This window comes from Stegostoma tigrinum, chromosome 3, assembly GCF_030684315.1.
Source record: "Stegostoma tigrinum isolate sSteTig4 chromosome 3, sSteTig4.hap1, whole genome shotgun sequence".
NCBI classification, from domain to species: Eukaryota; Metazoa; Chordata; class Chondrichthyes; order Orectolobiformes; family Stegostomatidae; genus Stegostoma; species Stegostoma tigrinum.
This window is the reverse complement of record NC_081356.1, coordinates 55833785-55855956: the sequence shown is the minus strand read 5'-3', so window position 1 is coordinate 55855956 and position 22172 is coordinate 55833785. Positions and strand designations below refer to the sequence as shown.

Sequence of the window (22172 nt, the reverse complement as noted above, 5' to 3'; positions counted from 1 at the left end):
ATACTTTATACAGAATCCGAACCCTGATCAGTCAAGTAACAGACCACAAGAATCACATTTCACTTATTCAATTCTTCTGAATATTCTGTACTAAAAATAGGTAATCACAAAGCCATGGGGAATATTCCCCTTCTAGAATAGATGAGCTGGACTTTGCTAGAGGCAGAAGCGTGAATCATGAAATTTCCTGCTTCAGCAGACCCCACTTGGTATTACCTGCCCTTTTACATGATATTTTCACTCCGGTGAGGCAGAAAGGAATTAGGTGTCTGCTGTTTCTGAACAAGATGGGAGGCAGCCACAGGAGCAGCTGAGTGTCAAACCTTGTTGATTAAAAGACCCATCACTGCTCTAATTATTTACTTACATTTTATGCCCTCCAACCCTCAAGCCCTCATATGTCATCAATCCCTGGCGAACCCAATCTCCATACCACCTCCGTGCCTCTTGCCAACTGAAGCCGCCCACCCAATCCCACGGCCCCTCATTTCCTTCATGCCAATTCATGGTCCTTCCTTGCCCATTCACCCAGGATATGCTACGCAGTGACCAGTGATACTTTTAGTAACAATGTTATTTGTGAAACTGTTTATAAGAAGCCTCATTAGTTTTAATTTTTAAAAAAGTTATGTTCCTAAACCAAAATCAATCAAGCAGCCAATTAAAACACCAATAACAGAAGACTTTTTTTAACCACTTAACTGTGCAAGCAAACCTGGAGGCATTTACAAAATATCACAAAAATAACTTTCTATAAATCGAAGAGACATTAATCAAGCAAAGTCAACATTTCCCTGTACCTGCATAAACAACTCACTCACACAACCCTTTAACGAATAAATCATGAACTTTCCAGTTTTCATTCTGCAGCAGAACACAAGTATAAGGGTTGACTTATGAGCTGGATGAAAACAAATTCTGTTTTATCAGGTAACTGAACCCAGTAGCCAAGTCGATGCTTTCATACATAAAAATTCTGAAATCAGATTCTGATTAGAGTGTTGTTACCTTCAAGATCTCGTTAAACTTTCAGATAATGTAATGTTTCAGAACTGGAACTGCAAGATATGCTTGCTTTTGTAAATCATCTGAATACACTAGCATGAAAATGTGTTCCGTGACACAAACCAGGCATCACACAACACTGGGTTATAATCCAACAGGTTAATTTGAAATTAGAAGCTTCTGATGTTTTCCACCCCAGTCAATCGCCATATCGCACACACTGTTCAATAAAAAACAAGGAGGGAAAGCTCCCTTCTAATCAAATAAGATTTAAATGTCAAATTACTTCAGCCATGTTTACAATCTTCCTGTGTGACATACGTCTCCACACCACAAAGACGTCTGCATTTCCAGTCTAATTGGCACTGAACTAAATCGCAAACAGGCCATAAAAGGTGTCAATGGTAATAATGCAAATGATTACACGCATGCATAGATCAGCATTATTGATACTGATGTGATCCATCCAGTGGTAAAAAAATTGACTCCGTTTCTTAGTGCAGACAAAATTGTTCATTGTGGATATATTTCCATAGACATCCAATAGACCAACTAAAAGGCTTACACTTCCAACTCAATTAGAATGTGACACTTTAACTATGCTCATAGTTGAGACAGATTATCTTAGGGTGATGATACTTGGATGGCATTATATTGTCTGTACTATTTAATGAGATATGGACATCCCTTGCAAGGCCAACATTTATTACCAATTTCTAACCACCCTTAAGCTGCTAGGTCATTTCAGAACACAGTTAAGAGGACAACTATAAAATAAGCATTATAACGAAATGATGGACTATCAACTGGCTTGTTGTGTATACCGCCTAAACAGATCATTTTTCAGTTTGAGACCTTCATTACACTACAGTATATGCCTCATTTTGGGTAGTCTAATAAATCTAGACTTAATGAAGAGAACCTTGAGAAATCAAGTGCTTCCTCAACCCCATTTGAGATAATCAAGTTTACACTGGGTTACAATAGTACAGCACAGAAGGAGGCTACTTAATTCATCAGGCTTGTTCCAGATCAACCCAGTGTGTCCCATTCCTTCCCAAACCCTTGCAATTTTAAATATTCCTATCAAATCTCCTTTAGCCTTTTCCGCTGAGACCCACATAGTTGCTTCAATCTGCCCACATAACCGTAGAGCTGCATCTCTGCAACAATTCCAGTAAAACTCCTCAACTCCTACAAAGTCTTCACTGTTTGGATACAAATTCTATCTGGAACTATATTAATATCTCCTACAAGTTCAATATAATGTTCTGGACTCTTTGTACTCTATTCCTCTGTTTTAGAAAGTAGGGATGGTAAAGTGGAATTGCAGAAAGATAAGACGGTGAAGGCAGCATTTGGCACGCTTGCCTGTATTGTTCAGTGCATTGAGTATAGGAGTTAGGAGGTCATGTTGCGGCTGTACAGGACAAGGGTTAAGCCATTTTTGGAGTACTGTGTGCAATTCTGCTCTTCCTGCTACAGGAAGGATATTGCAAAACTGGAAAGTATTCAGAAGATTTGTAAGGTTGCTTCCAGGATCGGAGGATTTGAGAGGCTGAATAGGCTGGGGCTATTTTCTCTGGAGTGTCAGGGGCAGGTTGACAAAATCATGAGGGGCATGGATAGGTAAATAGACAGGTCTTTTTCCTGAAGTTTTTTGGAGGGGGGGGGGGGGAGGAGGAGGTGGGGGAGTCCAAAACTAGAGGGCACACAAAAAAAACAGAAGTTGCTGGAAAAGCTCAGCAGGTCTGGCAGCATCTGTGAAGAAGAAAACAAAAATCAGTTAACGGTTTGGGGTTGGTGACCTTGGTAACTGATTTTTGTTTTCTTCTTCACAGATGCTTCCAGACCTGCTGAGTTTTTCTAGCAACTTCTGGTTTTCTTCCCGATTTACAGCATCCGCATTTCTTTCACTTTTTTAGTAGAAGGCACAGGTTTAAGGTGAGGGGGAAGGATTTAAAAGGCGCCAAAGGGGCAACCTTTTCATGCAGAGGATGGTGTGTGTATGGAATGAGCTACCAGAGGCAGTGCTGGAAACTGGTAGAATTACAACATTACAAAAGCATCTGGATGAGTATATGATTCAGCAGGGCTTAAAAAGGGATATGGGATTAGATTTATCCAGGATATATGGTCAGCACGGATGAGTTGGACCAAAGAGTCTGTTTCCAAGCTGTACGGCTCCATGACTCTGCTCCATTAACCTGTCTGCCACTTTCAAAGTTTTTTACACAAATATCTTCGTGTCTCTCTTTTTGCACCCCAATAAAAATAAAATAGCTTTTTTTTAAAAATTGTTTGTAGAATGTGGGTGTAATTGGCCTGGTCAGCATATACTGCCCAACTGTAACTGCCCATTCCTAGCAAGGTTATGTCACAGAATGTTAGGAATCAACTATATCAGTGTAGATATGGAGTCAAATGTAGGCCAGATCAGGTAATCATATGTCCTTGCCTGCAGGATATCAGTGAACCAGAGGGGCCTTTATTACCGTCAGTTTTGCCATTTGACAACTTTCTTGCAATTAAATATTTTTATGGAATTTAAATTTCACCACCTGTCATGTTGAGTTTTGAATCCAAGTCCCAGAACATTACGCACTCTGGATTACTAGTTTAGTGACATTACATGTGCCACAGCTTCCCACCTTGTACTTTTATTTCTCGTCATTCTTTCAATGAAAATGCACCATCTCACACCTTCCTGCAATGGATGTCAATCTATTCTGCCAGCTTGTCCATGTTCTCTGGAAGGTTTATTGTTTACGTTGCTAATCAGTTTTCTGTACAAACTTCAAAACTGTACATGGTACACAAAAGTCCACACCATTAAATTGTGTTAAAAAAAAGTGGTTCAGATACTGGACCCTGAGGAAGGGTCTGAATAAGAGTCATTTGCTACAGCTCTTTTTCACTCCAATTTTATATCCATGCTGCTCCTGCACCTTTTAAAGATGTCTCAAATCTTTTCTAGAAGACCTTTAGTTTGCAGTACTTTACAAAACACCTTTTAAATTCCATATGTACATCAACTTCATTGCCCTCACCAAACCTCTTAGTTACTCGCTCTAAGATTTCAAGCAAATTGTTCAAACATGTCTTACCTTCAACATGTTTGTGCTAATGCCTTTGGTAGTACCATGATGAGTAAAAATGTCAGTAAAAACTACCGGCTTCTTAGACCACAACCAAAAGTCACAAATTTAAGATAAAAAATACAGGGGAGAAATAAACTATAGAGAACAGTCAGAATGTAGAAAAAATGACACTTTTGAAGCAGAGCTCAAAATTCTGCCAAGCATTTATTTTGAAGAAAAGTTTGACTTGTGTCTGGTGAGTGAACAGAAAGATGTGACAATACTAGGTGGCTAGAAGAGAAAGAGAGACTCACTTGATGGGCTGCATAATTTGTGGGTGTTACGGGCAAAAGGTAGAATTGTGTGATAACTCCTATCATTCATTGATCTGTCAACATTTACAGTTTATATAACTCCTGAGCACACTGAAACTTCAAAGAACATCAGATTCACGCTCTCTGTATCCCAGTATGTGCATTCCTTTTAGGAGTAGTTGGGGTAGGGACCATGAGGTAGGAACAGACAATACCATGATTCCAAAACACTAAAAGGAATGTCTATGCTGAATTCTTTTGCATCAATTCTGACAGAAAATTTAAGTTTCATGTTTTTGCAATAGCACATGCAATAAATGCAATTAGTTTCACGGCGAGACACCAAGCCATGTACAAGAATATTTGTATTGCTACTATTAATTGATTTGACTCAAGCAAAGTATCAGTTTCATGCAATATTTTACTATCATAATAGAAGTATATGTTTGTTTATTACTTATCTCCAAGCCAGTTAGGTTAATTCTTACACTAGCCTCGAGGTATAACCTACAGCAAGGACCCGATCCCTAGATACATAGGTTTTACGTGAAAGATTATTTTCACAAGGTCTTAAGCTGCATCCAGCTTTATTCAAAAAGGACACGAAAGACATTAAGCTTGTCCTTCCAAATAAGGCACAAAATTTAGTTCAGATGGCTTCACGGAAAATGCAGTCATAAGTTCAAATAGATTTCACGGCAATAATCACAAGCCCCATAAAGTTGACACTGTAGTCGATTACATACAATTATCCCACATGATTCAGTCTGCCCAGACTGATAGGACAGGAAATGTCTCTTTTGCCTCTTTTAAGGGCCACGTGAAATAATTTTAGGCAAAGTGCAACTCTTCAACAGGTCTGAACTTTGCGATCCCAGCACAAAAATGCTTGGTCAACCTGAATCTTATTTGAAAGATTACACAGATGCCTGATGTAGGATATGGAGCTATTAATATATAAGAGAATTTTTGATAGCGATATCAAGGCACATTACTGGGTTCAGCAAAGAAATGCTTGCTTTCCAGCTAACTGCATTATTCTTTATCTAGGACTACATTGTGTAGACTCAAAGTATGTGAAATAGCAATGCATCTCATTTTGCAGGAACAACTTCTTTTATCTGACTTTAAAAAAAATGAACATTCATCCAAAAGTAAAGCCTCAGTTTGAGGAGAATTCTGGCTACAGGCATCAGATACTATAAAGTCTACTTTTAATAGCACTAGATACTCACTTTATGGATCCAACGGTTACAGCTCTAGCTGGTCTTCTACTCTTCAATACCCGAAGTTTATCCCCTTGGGTAAGTTCATTTTTATTAGTGCAATGATCATCACTATCATTGTACTGTGAAGAAAATAATAAATAAAAATCAGAATAATTTACATTATTTTGGAAAATAAAGTAAATCAACATCACACCAATTACACATATGAAAGACCTAAAGATCACAACACAACCAAGAGAAGCAAGTTTCATATTGTCCTATTTATGTAATGAACAAATACTGTAAACTAATTGCTTTCTATTGTTTTGCCATCTTCAAATTCACTGTTTAAATTATAGACTGGATAACGGGGACATTTGAAGTTAGCTATAACCAAAGCTGCTTTATTTCTGGTACTGAAAACATGAAGTGCTTGTCTTCATAGCTCCCTTACCTAAAAGGTCTTCAATGTCTCCACAACAAAAGACGCAGATGCTGGAAATCGAAATTAAACAAAGAAAATGTTTGAAATAAATCAGGTGTGGCAAAATCTGTGATGAGGGTAGCAGGATTCAAATTTCAGATAATTGGAAATTTAGTTGAAATGCATTGTCACTCCAGGTGCTGCACACCTGCTGAGCATTTTCAGCACTGTGCGCTTTTACCTCATTACTGACATTCTGGGGGTTAACATTTACCAGAAATAGAACTGGGCCAACCATATAAATACTGTGCTACGAGAACTAGTGGATGAGAGTCTGTGCCAATGTGGAGACAGCAGAGGAGCCACTGATAGGGCCAAGGGACCTGTGAGATGAGACATGCCCATTCTCCCTTTGTTAGGCACCGCTTTGCGCAGCAAGGGCTGTCTTTCCAAGAAGTATGGCTTGGGCCTCCCTCTGCTGAAGGCTAAAATAACAGTGTAGATTGGAATGAGGCCTTACAGGTCTCAAAAGGCCAAGGGTGGGCAGGCTGCCTGACTACTCCACCAAAGGCAGCAGATAGGTGTCAGGCAGTCCACTGACGGTGCTGGTGGTTGTGTGGAGGACTGAAGAAGTGTAAAATCTAGCCAGTGATGCTGAAATAATTACAAAGTGACTAAAAGATTTATGCAGTGTGGCATTATACATCAATATTGAATAATAATACCATAACACTTAAATCAGGTAATAAAACAAGAGTGACTCGAAATGGATAATTTTCATCTGAAATGAAGACTTAAATTTCAGCTTTGAGTAATCCTGAAGTACATGCATATAGTGCAAGCTTCATTATACGAAGTTACATTCACCGTCTGCCAAAAAAGAAACTGGCATCTTTTAAAATATTTAAATAGAGGAAAAAAAAATCCAGAAAGCAGAGGTCTAAAAAGATTTAGAGTTGAAAAGAACCATTCAACCTAGGTTGATTCATCCATTAGAAGGATTCAAGTGCATGACTACTGCATATAAATGCTTCTGGAAACTATTCCCTACGACTTCACTTTATTGAAGAAATGGTCTCTGGCTGAAACATGAGCCCACAATGCTGCAGACACAAATCTCTGCTTAATTGTTCAATCGATAGCAAAAGAAGTGAAGACAGAAATCGAATAATCCAAAGTATCTACTTATAATACGTATTAAAATATTATTAAACACACTGAAAAATTATAGTTATTTTTAAAAATAACGAGACCAAACTGCCTGAAATAATGATCCCTACGACATCCTGCAAATCAAAAATGGATGTGTTAGATGTCTGCTGCTACTTCATCAATGCTGTATCCATTTTGATATGTTACCCCTAGAGATCACCGAGTACCACTGTATCATTCTGGACATACAAAGTGTATGTATACTAGCTGCTTTTGAAGAATAAAAAAATCCATCCATGTGAGGATTATTGATTGTACAAAGACTTCCACATATCTTCCCCAAGTTTGATTTTGATTATTTTCAGTCATTTGCCCATTATTCAAGTAATGTTTTGCTTTCCTCAAGTTCAGACCTTTGTTACAAATGTGCTTCAATACCCCCTAGGTGACCAAATCCAGACACTGTGTTCAACATGTATTCTCACTAAAGAACTAAGTAATTTAACCATAACATTCACAGACTTGCTTTGAATAAGACCAGGTTCTAACCCCAGCAATCTACTTTATCTCAAACTGACCTTCAGGGTCTTTTAATCTTTCCATCACAAATGATTGCTTAAATAAACATCAGCAATATTGTCTGTCTTCATCTCTACTTCAGTCCATGTGGTGTCAACATTCTCAGCCATGCTCATCACAGAAACTTGGCAATTCCAATGTCAGCCTGACCAGCTTCCAATCCTTCACCTGTAAAACTCTGCTTATCCAAAACTCTGCTGTGGTATCCTGTCTTGTTCACCTATCACTCAGTCCTTGCTAGGTCACACATTGTCTCCTATAACCCAAATTTAATACTTTCATTCCGGTATACAAATTCATTCACTTCCTCCAACAGTTTTCGTGGAGTTGTCAGTTCTGGACAGGGATAGACAAAAGTCAGAAGTCACATGACACCAGGTTATAGTCCAACAGGTTTATTTGAAATCACAAGCTTTCAGAGTGCTGCTTTTTCCACCTGATGAACATCCAATGGTTTTACCCATCTCTAACCTTCTCCAATTGTGCAACACATCATTACTCTCCAGAACTCCCTATTACTCAGACTCTGGCATGAAAAACCCCTAGTCTCCTGTTAAACCTCTCCTTAGAACCTACACCTATGATCAAGTTCTGAGGAAGGGTCACCGGACCTGAAACATTAACTGCTTTCTCCTTCACAGATGCTGCCAGATGTGCTGAGCTTTTCCAACAACTTTGTTTTTGTTTCCGATTTACAGTTGTAGGTTGGTTTCTAACCTATGATCAAATGTTTGGCTTCCCCTTTCTAATAGTGGCTTTTGGCTCAGCATTCATCTTTTTGTAACTGTACTTCTGAAACAACCTGGGACATTTTTCTATATTATGGGCAGAATATAACTGTTGTGTGTGTTTTGGAAATATATTCAAACCATTTGATTTTACCAATTCCAGTTCAGTACTAAATGGACATTCAAAGGATGACCAAAGACCATCATAAAATTTATTTCCTATTTCCCTGGTATCTAATGGAGACACATTGTATTTTCTATTTCAAATGTTTCCCAATGGGGGATATATTTTACTCTTCACGAACCTATCTGCAATAGAGAGACTGACTATGGTGCAGAAACCCATTTGTTCTGTCAACAGGGTTTACTGTGGCTCTGGAATTTAGTCACAGCACAGTCAACTCATTTCTGCGTGTCCCGATCAGAGGCTGGGCTGAGTGATGCCTAAAACTTGGCAAAAAGAGAAACGGCAACAAGATCAGAATGACAGAACCATACGTAAATTGCAATGGTTTCAGCAACCACAGCAACAGAGTAAACATTTGGGAAAACTCTCAGAACCTTCCTTCTGAAGTCTTATTGCAAGAATCCATGGCATCGAGTGAAGCAATATTTGACAAGGTTGGGAGGAAGAGGCTAGCCTGTCAACCAAGCTGATGTTAACGCAAGTGATTGATCAAGTGAGCAATACCAGTGTGGTTCCTCAAACCTGGACAGATCCCCAAAATCATGAAATGTAGCAAAAGCTGAGTGGCATTTCATTTGCCAAAGCCATCCTCCTCACCTTGATTTCTCATCACTTTCCTGCACAATACAACTCAGACCAACACAACTCACTTGTTCCTTGTTCTCCAAAATTTCCTTAGATAGCACTTTCCAAACTCATGGCCACTACCATCTTGAAGGACAGGAGCAGCAGATACATGGAAATACCATCAGCTGCAAGTTCCCTTCAAGTCACTCACTCTCCAGCCTTGAAAATATCATCTTTCCTGCAATATTGCTGGGTCAAAATCCTGGAACACTCTCCCTGTTGCAGGTGCAACTACACCAAACGGCCTACGTTGTTCGAGGTGGTGATTCACCTTTACCTTTCTCAAATGCAATTAGGGATGCATAATAAATGCTGGTCTAGCTAACTAAACCCAAATCCCACGAATTAGTAAAGACAATCTCCATATCCATCTCAACTTCTAACACTGGCACTCTGTTTCATCTGCACCCCCTCGAGTCCAACATTCTCCATTAATGTTTTCCTTTCTTCCCCTCCTCACATCAATGTCCCTCATCCACAACTTTGTTTCTATCACTACAGAACCAAGCTCAGAACCCCAAGGAGGGGCACAGAACAAGTCGATTGAGGGGAACTGTGAGGCTAGCCTTCCAGTAACATTCTCCTTAACTAATGCTATCAAGTGTCCAATGGAAAGGTGGTCACTGCTGGAGCCTACAAATGTCAATATCAGACTAGTGTGAAGCCCTGAGCTTCATCATGCCCTGGTATACACATTTGTCAAGACCTCCGTTTGTAGGTCTCATCATGTGGATTTTTCTCCCTTTCAAGTTGCATCTGTGTCCAATTTCTGCACCCTGTCAGGCAGCATGTGTCCGAGAAGGTTGCTGGTGCTGCTCACGCTGGAGTTGTGGGTGCCTTTCTCTTGTTCCTCAGTTAGGAAAAAGTTGTTAAATAATATTGTTGATTTCTTAAATATGCTTTCTAAGCTAAATGGTTGTACAGTATTAGTGTTTAATAAACATTTCTATGAAATGCACTAAAGCTGTAAAATTTGATTAATGTTATCCAATAGTGGCAACAGAAAATGCCAAAATTTCACTTACCATATAACATTCTTGTTGATCAATTGTCATGTTTTGATTATCATTAATAGAAATATCATCAACCCCAGAAAGGATCCGGGTAACTCCGACCTTGTCCTTTCCATTCTGCTGATCTTTTAATTTTGCACGGTAAAGGTCACCTTCGGCCCATAGACTTGCTTGTTTCCTGCCAAACATAATATTAAGACAAGGTCAAAAGAACAGGAAGTATGTAGGAACAACCAACTCTTGAATGAACATGGGCAATGTGTGGGTAACACATGAGGAAATGGAAACCCTGACGACATCACCAAAGACAGTGCATTGCTAACATCTCACTATTTCTGTTTCCCATGGAGATTGCCACTGAGTGCTAAGCGAAGAACCATTTGTTCCAATGGGGACGTGAAACTAGGGAGTCCGTTCACAGCAGTGCAAGAATTAGGAGCAGGAGTTGGCCTCTGATAAAATCATGGCCGATATGATAATGGTCTCAACTCCATTTTCCTTCCCCTGCTTCCCAAAAACCTTGACTCCCATGTTGATGGGAAATCTCCCTAACTTGGAATAGGTTCATCGATTCAAGCTCCACCTGTCTCTGAGGAAGAGAACTCAAAGGTTAACCATCCTCAGAGGTTCTTGTCTCAGCCTCATTAACGATCTGGATGAGGGAACTGAGGACATTGTTGCTGAATTTGCAGAGGTCACAACAGGTGGTGCTGAGGAAGTGGAGAGGATGCAGAGGGACTTTGTCAGGCTATGAGTGTGGGTGAAGAAGTGGCAGATGGAAGAGTGAGAGAAAGTGAGGTTATGCATTTCAGAAGAAAAATATAGAGGTGTACATAATATTTCTGCTACCCAGGTGGATACAGCTGTAAGGCGGCATATGGTGTGTTAGCCTTCATTAATAGAGGGATTGAGTTCAACAGTCACGAAGTTATGCTCCAGCTATACAAAAGCCTGGTTCGGCCGCATCTGGAGTATTGTGTCCAGTTCTGGTCACTTCATTACAGGAAAGATGTTGAGGCTTTGGAAAACGTGCAGAGGAGATTTACCAGGATGTTGCATGGAATGAAAGGAAGGTCTTATGAGGAAAGGTTGAGAGCGCTAGGGCTTTTCGCTTTAGAACGAACAATGAAGGATGAGAGGTGGCTTGATAGAGGTGAACAAAATGATCAGCGGTATATAGATACAGTGGACAGCCAGAAACATTTTCCAAGAAAATGGCAGCTATTATGAGGGGGCATAGTTTTAAAGTGAGTGGAGGTAGATATAGGGGAGATATCAGAGGCAGGTTCTTTACTCAGAGAGAGTGGTAGGGGCATGGAATGCATTGCCATAGAGGGTAGTGGAGTCGGCCTCACTAGGGGAATTTAAGTTGCTATTAGATAGGCATATGGATGATAGTATAATGGAGCGGTGGAGGTTAGATAGACCTTAGGATTAGGGTAAAAGTTCAGCACAACATCATGGGTGAAAGGGCCTGTACTGTACTGTTCCTTGTTCTAGGTTCTATGTTCCAATGTGAAGAAGCACTCATCTTTGTTTCCATATGGGACTGTTCAGCACATTTGTCATTTTTCTGTGGCCAAAAGTTAACCTATAACCTCTCTGTTCAGTGACTCAGGACCTGACCACACCTTTGTTTACTGTGTTGTGAATTAATTTGCATTAGCTTTTAATGCCAATATTTTGCATTAACTAATTCAACTTAATTTCTGACTTGCTGTGTCTCTCTTGCTTGCAGGTCCAAACAGATGTTAGACTGCCTTGATCACACCACCTTTTCCAATTTAGAAATAAAGTTTTTGCGCAGTCATAAACTGTGTAATGCTGATCAACCATTTAAGGTAATTACTTCTTTACTGAACTACAAAACCGAACATCTATATCAGCAATTGAATCTAGTCTCATTTTCTCCCAAGCATTTTTCCTGCTCCCCATTTTTAAGTTTTCTATCTGATGCAACATATTCTTACTTAACACAAACATTTGCTGCACTTGTCATATTTTCTTTAGGTTTTTTTGTCTTGTTGAAATAGGTAGGATGCTGGGGGAATGTAGGGAATAAATTTTAAAATAAATATGTGATCACAGCTAGTCAAAACATTGTATGTCATTGACTGCAGCTGGCTTGCAATGCAGTGGGATGCCAGAATGGGTTCATTTCTATACGAGCTGACATTACCACAAAAGCCCCTTCACCTCCACCTCAGCCCTCACATATCCCTCAGATAAAAGTGACCACTGGTCATTGCTCTCTTTTAAGGAGAGCAGCCTATGACAACTTCTCTTCCTACCGCCTGGAAAAAAAAAAAATCGGTGATATTCAGTTACTACTTAGGGCTTCAAGTAAAATATTAAGGTTATAGAAAATTAAATGCTGAATAAAATAATTCTACTTGCTTGATATAAACTTTAAGAACTTTCAATCAATCTACACTCCTCTATCAAAAAAGTCTGCTTGATGTAGCAAACACAATGAGTACAAAAAGTTTCAAGATTACAAACATTTATGCTCTTATAGTATTAACTTGCCTCAAATGAACTTAAGAGAACAAACAGTGTTTCCCTAACTTCTGCATGTCTGCCTTTTTCAATGTTCTTCTTGTTTTTGATGGTAGTGAACCCGGATTGGAGGAAACACCATAGGGGATTTACCCAAGCTCAGATTTTAACACGTGAATTTAGAAAGCTAGCATCAACAGGGTTGTGAATCAAGGTGGGGAGGTGGGGGGGGCACCACCAATGCTAATTCCAATCTTGTTTCACATCCATCCTCATATTTGTATTTCCTGCAATGTTGGTATCACCCATTATGACTAAGAATCAGAGTGATTGGTTTTCTCTTCATTCTTTGAGTAATTGAGGTCAACTGTAGTATTTCAATATTGCACAAAGATTATGCATCAGAGATCTTCGAACTCTACACAATTTAGTCTAAAGCTATATTTTACACAACTCTTTGGACATCCCGTGCTGGATATGCTCTCAAATCTCTGCCACTGTCAGAAGGTATCTCACAGTTTGTAAGAATAGACTTAGCGACTTACGAACTTCTCTTCAATTTACCCTTCCTCTACTTACCTTGCTCAAAAATACACCATCTTGGCTTGTGTACTTTGTATTCCAGTTTCTCTTAGAACTCCAACAAGTTACTTATGAAAAGTTATCAAAGATTGTGCACCAGTTTATTTTTCCTGTCATAAGGTAGGATATTGTTCTAATCATATCAGGTATCAGCAAATACTTTCACTAAACTGTGCTTAAAGTCCCTCCATAATAATTAAGAACAGGAAGGTACTTACTCTTCTAAAAAGTGCTGTTGAGGTCCTATAACCGATCCTGGTCTACAAATTCTAATCCAAGCAATGGCTTCTGCAGCTGTTAGTTTGTAGTGTTTCATGATATAACATGCTATAAGAGTACCAGTTCGGCCTAAGCCAGCTAGAATATTAAAACAAACAAACAAACAAACAAACAAATCATTCCCCTCATATCAGAAAGCTTTTAATTGAAGCATACAGAGCTATTAAAGGAAATGCATTGTTGAATTTTGCATGCTATTTGTTTCTCAAATGAAATTAAAGTGTCTTCATTAAAAAAACAGGATCAAGTTTATGCTTTTGTCCACCTACCCCCTCCCAACCTAGCTGTAATCTAGTATATTGAACTTAAAGATGGCAACCTGCTACTTAGTTCTGGTTTAAAATTCCAAGCAATGAATCTCCAAGAGAATACAAATCTGTTTGTCCAGAAGTTACAAAAGAAAAACATGATTAATCGCCATAAATTTCTAGACGACAAAGACAGGCTTAGGCTGGCCCAATTACTTCAGATACTGACACGTCAAAACTTTGTGTTTTGCAATTTATTTTTTTGAAACAGATACAACACGCTCAAATTTTCTTTTATAGCTCCATCGCTCAGATGACAAAGACATTGTTAATGTCATTACCGCAAATGAAAACGAGCAAAAATACCTTTACAGTGCACAGCAACGACACCCTTTGCATTTTCACAGATATTCAAGAACTTCTTGACTATTGTATCACTAGGTGTACTTCCATCCACAAAGAAGAGATCATAATGTTCAAAACGAGCATCTGTGAATCGCTTGGCATCATACATTTTCTTGTTTAAACGGATAATAGTGGTGATGTTGTGCTTTCGGAAGTACTGAAAATAGGCCTCGGGTGCATGCAGAGGATAACCTAATCCAAAAGAGAAAGAAGATTATATGCTTGAATTCATTTCCAACATTTAGCAGTTTTACACTCAAACAAAAACTTAAACCTGCTGTTTTCAGCAAATTTTGATTTGAATCCTGGAACATCAACATCACATTACTCTTTCCACATACTGTCTGAATTAGTGTGTTGCCATCATTACTAACTTGTTTCTTTCCATTTATAAACAGTAATGCTTAGAATTTCATTTTGGAAAACAAATAATAAAATATTATACACACATGCATACAGAGAGTAATATACATTGACACCACAGAAAACCATAGCTAGCATTAATGGTTTACTATTCTTAAAAGCAAAAATAGGTTATGCAATCTTAACATAATTAAAACTGGTTAGACAGACAAAACGCAATGGATATTAAAGGCTAATATTCAGAGATTTCTCATTCCAACCAGTCATTATTCATCTCCAGCTTTGCAGAATCATGTGTTTTCCAATCAAGCACACCATGAATGAGCACCGAGTGCTAAAGAGTGCTGATGCACCAACTTCAACAAGTTTTCTTCAAGACACAGAGATCAAGGCAAGATCAAAAATGATTGAAGCAATTCAAAATCTAAATCTGTTCAATTTTAAAGGTTTTATATAAATGGTATTTTATAATAGACAGTGAAAAATAATGATCCCAGCTGACATTATCAGGTAAGTCAGAATCCAGACAGGAAATGGCTTGAAACATCATCTCTTTATTTTAATTGAAGTGATCTCTCGCTGAAACATAAGTGCACAATGCTGCAGACATTGATTTAACAATTAAGCAGAAATTTATTGCGAAAAAAAGAAAATATCAAATAATCCAAACTATCTGCTTATAATACAAATTGAACATTATTTAATGCACAAAAAAGTCCTTTTTAAAAAATGGAGACCAGAACTGCCTACAGTACTGATTCCCGTGATATCTTGCCAACCTGAAAATGGAGCCATTTGTGTGTAGTCTGTTTGCTGCTACTTCACCAATGCTCTATCCACTCTGTTACCCATAGAAATCATTGAATAGTGTTCAGGACAGGGAAAACCTAGCTAATTTATTAGTCATTGTGAATATTAAGTTGTGTGCGAATTGATTAAAATGGAATTGCTGTCTTCTGAAAAGTTAAAATTAAAAGGAAAGGCACAAGGTGATTGGAATGAATACAGCAGCTGAGGTACGTGCTGGTAAGCAAAATGACTACAAGATCAGGTGACAGAAATGATTCAACGGAAAAACTGGGAAATAAGATTCTGAAGAGGAGTTACTGGGCCCAAAATCTTAACTGATTATTCTCCACACATTTCTTGTACGTCTGTCTGTTTCATGCATTTGTTTTCCAAATGGAATCCCAATTTATGTTCTTTTCCACAGATGCTGCTTGACCTGCTGAGTTATTTTCCCCAGCAATTTCCAGCATCTGCAGTTTTTTCGAATTTTTGTCCAGAACTACAGGCATCAATATAACTTGACGACTTTTATTACCTATTAGAATTTGGGGAGAAGGAGGAAAAAAAAAGGAATTCCACCCTGACTTTAAAGGCAGATAACCAAGAATCAAATGTACAATATTAAACTCATTCACATGATCAAGTACAAACCTAACAATTCACTACCTACCATTTTCTATTTTGCTCTTTGGATGTGGCCCGCTAAAGGCTAAAAACTTGCTGGGGATTATCCAGTTAAAATCTCCATTCTCTGCCCTCTGCAAACAAAAATAAAAGCAATTGTTTATGATTAATAGCCTCTTAATCTTGAAGACCATCAACGCCCTCAGAAAATTAGTTTTGAAAATGCAATCTTCTCGTTAATCAAAAAAAAAACACTAACCTCATAATGTTCATATTCATCCACATCAAATGTATTAAAATTGAAGAAGTTATACTGCAGAGCCTACAAAAAAATGTTAAGAATTATGTTTATCAGTTGACAAAAACATAAAGAAAGCAGTCAATGGAGAAGGTTAATCTGAAACATCAAGTAAAATCATTACTATGAGTTAAAAAGAGATACATGCATAAATGGACAAAACGGAAGTTCAGGACTGATGATGGCAGAAAGTACTTCATACAGAGCAGCTAACACAAGAAATAGACTTCTGGGTAGACTAGTAGAGGCAAATCTTTGGAATCATTCAAACGTCTCTTAAACACTGAAAATGGAGGAAGAGAAGGGCAGGAAAAGGTTTGTGTGCAAGGATGAATCGTGTGCAAGGATGAATCGTGTGCAAAATTTGCCATCATACAAGCGTACAAACTGATACTAACAACTGCACTATTAAGCCACATTTAGCAAATCACTGATAATACAACACAAAGAAATGCTACTGTATTTTTCACGTTACCTTACTAACTGCATGTAAACAGTCCAGAACTGTTAAGTTATATGTACATGTGCCAAATGAAGCATCCCTGCAATAAGAAAAGTTTGATATTTGTCAAACACAAAACCCAAATACATAAGACAGACGATGTAAAAGTAGTAATAGATCACTGGCATTTGGACCTTCACGGTCATTCAATGTGATAATGGCTCATTCTTGGCCTCAACTCCACTTTTCAAATCCTCCTCATATCCCTCAATTCCCTGTCTAAAATGCTTGAAACATTGTAAAGACCACGTGCTTTTCTTTGGAATTCTTGATTGACGAACAAAAATGGGAAAAGGACTGCTTAAAAATCCAAAGACTGGGGGGATTGCTGAACCTCTTAAAAAACAAGCTACCAGTCTGTATTGTAAGTGCTGTTTAAACAGTTACTTATGTAACCTAAAGAGGCAAGTTACTGTAGACAAGCAGGAGCCAATGGGTGTTTATGTAGGGAGATGTGGTTGGCAACAAGTAGCTAATCAGTCTGTGGAATGGTGGCCAATGACAAAGGCCATCTGCCTGCTAACAACTTTGCAGTTGCCTCCCGGCTAGCTGTGCAGCCTGTGGGTAAGAACGCTGTGGTCAGAAGCCTCTAGACCTCCAGAAGGAAGGTGGTGCTCTTGTCTTTGCAGTAAATAGTACCTAAAACCAGAAAAAAGCCATTTTACCTTCCCCGACCAGTTGCCGTAAACTGCTGCATTTAGCCAATAAATCAGAGACATTGAAAATTGAGAATCAGTCGCAATCAGTTGTAAATTGAGCCTTCTGAGAGTGAAAAGTGCGTGGAGATTGGAGATTAAGGAACAGCAGGTCCTAATAATTCAAAAGGTTCACCCCAGCAAACCCTACAGTCAACTATTGAACTGACTTGCTCTGCCCATAACAGCAACTTTGTGTACATGCATATGTACGTGCACACATGGGGTTTTATAATTGAGTTTATTTTTTTAACCTATAGAATTCTATGTCAACAATTCATGCTTCGTCATCTGTAGTTAGAGTCTATTTAGTATCTATTTGTAATGAATAGTAATTTATGTTAAGTACAGAAACCAGGTCTGTGCTTTGTTAACCAGGGTCCAAAAAGACAAATAAATCGGCACAGTATTCCAGGTGTGGTGCTGCCAAAGCACTGTACAAATGTGACAAAAATCTCACGTTGCAATCTTTCCACATACTAACATCCTGTACTCCAACCCCCACTTATAATATATAAACATCACCTGAAAAGGTGGTGGTTTATGGTGGAGCAGAGGAAAAATACTTTTTATTCCCAACCCAAAGGGTGGTGGGCCTGGAATGCATTGCCTGGGAAGGTGGCAGACTCGGGTAACCTTACAAGACAGACAGACTTGGGTCAGCACATGAGATGTCAAAACCATCGAGGTTATGGGTCAAATGCTGCAGTGTCACAGTACTGTAGGTTTAGCATGGTTTTGGCAGTACAGACTCAAAATGGGCTCAAGGACCTCTTCTGTACTTGATGATTCACTACAACTGTGTTTAGAGAAACACATACTTACCCACACTAGACTATATTGATTGACCTCTTGAGCATGAGCTTCACCTGTTAAGTATCTGGCATGGTGTTATTATTGTTGTAGCCCAGTGCCCAAAATAATGCTTCAGGAACCAGATTTAAAAGGTGGATTTTTTTTAAGACATAAAAATTCTGGAAGTTAAAGTCTAATCATGACACTATTGTCATAGAAACCATCAGGTTCATTAATGTCCTTTAGGGAAGGATATCAGCTGTTGAGACTTGGTCTGGCCTACTTGCAAATCCAGACCCATTGTAGATGGCTTTAAACACAAAAGAGAGGGCAGTTAATTGTTTTATCAACTGGTACACAAGGTCTCAAAAAAGATGATAAAAAAAAGAGATGAAACTGGATAGATCACCTGGTACTGATGGAGGGACCAGAAATGACATGACAAACATAGCAGACAGCAAAACAGAAATTGTTTGAAAAGTTCAGCTGGTCTGGCAGCATCAGTGAAGGATTTGATGACAAACACAGAATTGTCAATGCTGCACAGTTCTAACATCTGAGGGCTCATGCGAAAAATTGGGAGAGCTGTTACGCAAAGGAGTTAAACAACTGTCTGATATCACCCTGCTGCAGAAACACACTCAGGGATATCATATCATGTTCCAGGCATGACCAGCACCATATTTAAAAAACAGAAAAAAAACTCCTGGAGAAACTCATCAGGACAGCATTGTCTGTCTGTGGAGAAAGAAACAGTTAATATTTAGAGTCGAGTATGACTCTTCTTTAGAACTGGCAGGATAGAGCCAGCTGAGGCGACGACACAATGGTATATACAGCAGGGAGGTTTTCCCTGTGAGTCCTCAACATTGGGTTTAAGAGTTAAGGAAGTCTCATGGCTTCAAATCAATTGAGGGAAGGAAACCCCTTGCTGATTACCACCTACCACATCCCAGTCAGCCAATGACTCAGTACTCCTCTATGTTCAATGCCTCTGGAGGATGGACTGAGATGGGCACGGGCATGTGATGTATTCAGGCTGGGGGTGACTTTAATAACCTTCAACAAAAGTGACTCTAGCACCACCATTGAGCAAGATGGTCAGATCCTAAAAGAGCAATGCTGCTATACTAGGCTTGTGGCAGATGGTGAGGGAGCGAACGAGAGAGAAAAACAAACATCCGTGTTAATTTGCTTGACACGATATATCTGTCCATGACAGTATCTTGACTGAGTGACTGCTCTGCAGCTTTTGGGGAAATGATGTCCCATCGGCACACAGTGTCTCATGTTGTGTGACACTACCGCTGTGGCCCATTACCAGCAGCAGAATATTTCGAGACACAAACTTTTTTGTTGCCATCAAGCCAGAAGTATCAACCCTGGCTCAAAGAAGAGTGCAGGATGAAATGCCGGGAAGCAGCATACCTAAAAATAAGGCATCAAATTGTGATGCTACAAAACAGCTCTACATGTATACAAAACACAGGCAAGTGACAGACCTAAGAAATTTCATAACCAACAGGTCTCTGATCTTAGCACTGTAGTCCTGTCACATCAAGTTTTGAATAGTAGTTGTCAGTGAAATAACTCACTGAAGGTGGCGGCTCCACAAATATCTCCATCTGTAATGGTGAGGGAGCAAAACGGAATCGAATGATTGCCACTTGAAATTTAATGGAATTACCATTGTTGAATCCCCCAAATCAGCATTCTAGCATTACCACTAACCAGAAATTGAGCAAGCCATACAAGTACAATGATTGCAATAGCTGGTCAGAGGCTCTGAATCCTGCAGGGAACTCACCTCCTGATTTTGTAATGCCTGTCCACTTTACAAAGGTAAACATCAGAAATGTGATGGATTACTCCAATCTGGCCTAGAGGACTGCAGTTTCAAAACCACTCAGGAACCCCAAGACCATCCAGGACAAAGCAGTCCACTTCATTGGCACCAGTTTCATATATGTAACTCTCTCCAAAGCACAGTAGCAGCAGAATGCACAGGCTACAAAATGCATTGCAACAACTCATCATGGCTCTTTAGACTGCACCTACCACACCCACAACCATCTACAAAGACAAGTGCAGCAAATGTATGGCAACACCATCATCTGCCAGTTCCACTTCATGTCACTCACCATCCTGACTTGGAAATGTCTCATTACCTTCAGTGTTGATGGGTCAAAATCCTGGATCTCCCACCCTCACAACATTGTCAGTCTACCAACAAATGGACTGCAGAGGTTCAAGGCAGTTCACGACCACCTTCAAGAGCAACTCTGGATGGGCAATAAACTGTGACCCAGCAGTAATGTCTATATCTACAAACGGATAAATATATTTACAAATCCCCTTTTTACCCCATTCTTTCTCCTTCCTGTCCAACAGGTCATCCACAAATGTGAGCTTTTGCTGTGCATATTAATCTTGTGTGGGACCCTAACAAACACCACACCTAAGTACAGAAATTCGCTCATTTTTCCTTATCCTGTAGCTACCTACATCCTCAAAAACCTCTTAAAAATGTAATCAGGTACATTTGCTTTTGTAAAAAAAAACTTTGTTGGCTTTGATCACAGATTGTTAATGCTCCCTTAATACTAGCTTCCTGCATTTTTCTGACAACTGATGTCAGGCTAATTGGTCTATGGTTGCCTCTTTTCTCTCTGGCTTGAATTGAAATGTTTAAATTTGCTAACTTCCCATCTGCTGGAATTCAATTCCAAAATCTAGGAAATTTTGGAAAATCGTAACCAAAATTATAAAATTGCATATCACCATAGAATATTTAAAGTTGTTAACGATATTAAGAAATTTCAATTTTTGTTTTCCTTAACTAATTCTTCCCTCCATTCCCAAATACTTTAAACCTTCAGGGCTTGAACATTTAATTAATTTACAAACTTGTGATTTCTGATCACAACTCAATTTGTTCATCGATATGCTACAATCTAAAAAATTTCCAATTTATTTTCCAATCTTTTAAAAGACGTTGTAGTTAGTTACTGTTCAAATTTCTTCCCTTCTTCAGGAGTGACAGCCTACTTGGCTGACCTTCAACACCTTTCTCAGTCTCCCTACACCCTTTTACAAATCACTGTACTCCAATGCTCCTCCTTCATCGATTTCTGTGGAAGGTGTCCTTCTCTGGTTCCATTCATATCTAAAACAAAAAACAGCCAATATAGCTTCCCGACCTGCTTCTACACCTTTACTCCTGACCAGGGGACACATTAAGGAGAGAGAGATTTAAAAATACACAAGAGGTAATTTTTTTTTTAAACACAGAGTGGTTCACACATAGAATGTGCCCTGATGAAGTGGTGGATGCAGGTACAATTACAATGCTTAAACGACATTTGGATGGAATTACAAATAGGTAAGGGTTGGAAGAATAAGGAGCAGGCAAGTGGGACCAGTTTAGTTTGGGATAATGTTCGGCATGGACCGGTTGGACCAAAGGGTCTGTTTCCATGCTGTATGACTGCAACTCTATGCTTGGTCACAGTTATTTCTCATGACGTATTTTTAGATGATGCCACCTAGGAGCAACTTTAAAATGTACTCCAAATGTTAACTACACCACTGCCTGCTTCAACCATTCTACTATCCAAGATCGCAAACTGGATAAGCAGAAGTATTGGGATTCCAATTATTTCACTTCCCTTGGCTACGGGTTGGGATGGAACAAGGTTGCTCACAACATCTATTTCCTATCTGATACAGAAATAAGCTTCTAGCTCCATACCTACTCCATTAATAAACCTGCCTAC

At 39.0% G+C, this 22172-nt stretch overlaps 1 protein-coding gene across 6 annotated transcripts in view; it reads right to left on the bottom strand.

Annotated features, from left to right (window-relative positions):
- Positions 1-22172, bottom strand: part of LOC125451001 (dual specificity protein phosphatase CDC14C-like) — a 109737-nt gene that overhangs the window by 29887 nt on the left and 57678 nt on the right. For all 6 annotated transcript variants that reach the window (XR_007247193.2, XM_048527599.2, XM_048527597.2 and 3 more), the window contains exons 6-12: positions 16880-16946; positions 16366-16428; positions 16153-16240; positions 14292-14522; positions 13617-13755; positions 10330-10495; positions 5635-5747 (exon numbers count right to left, since the gene is read on the bottom strand). Coding sequence is in view for 5 of the 6 variants with exons in the window: in XM_048527599.2 (XP_048383556.2) it covers positions 5635-5747; positions 10330-10495; positions 13617-13755; positions 14292-14522; positions 16153-16240; positions 16366-16428; positions 16880-16946 (867 nt within the window). In the remaining variant the exon portion in view is untranslated. The remainder of the gene's footprint in view (positions 1-5634; positions 5748-10329; positions 10496-13616; positions 13756-14291; positions 14523-16152; positions 16241-16365; positions 16429-16879; positions 16947-22172) is intronic.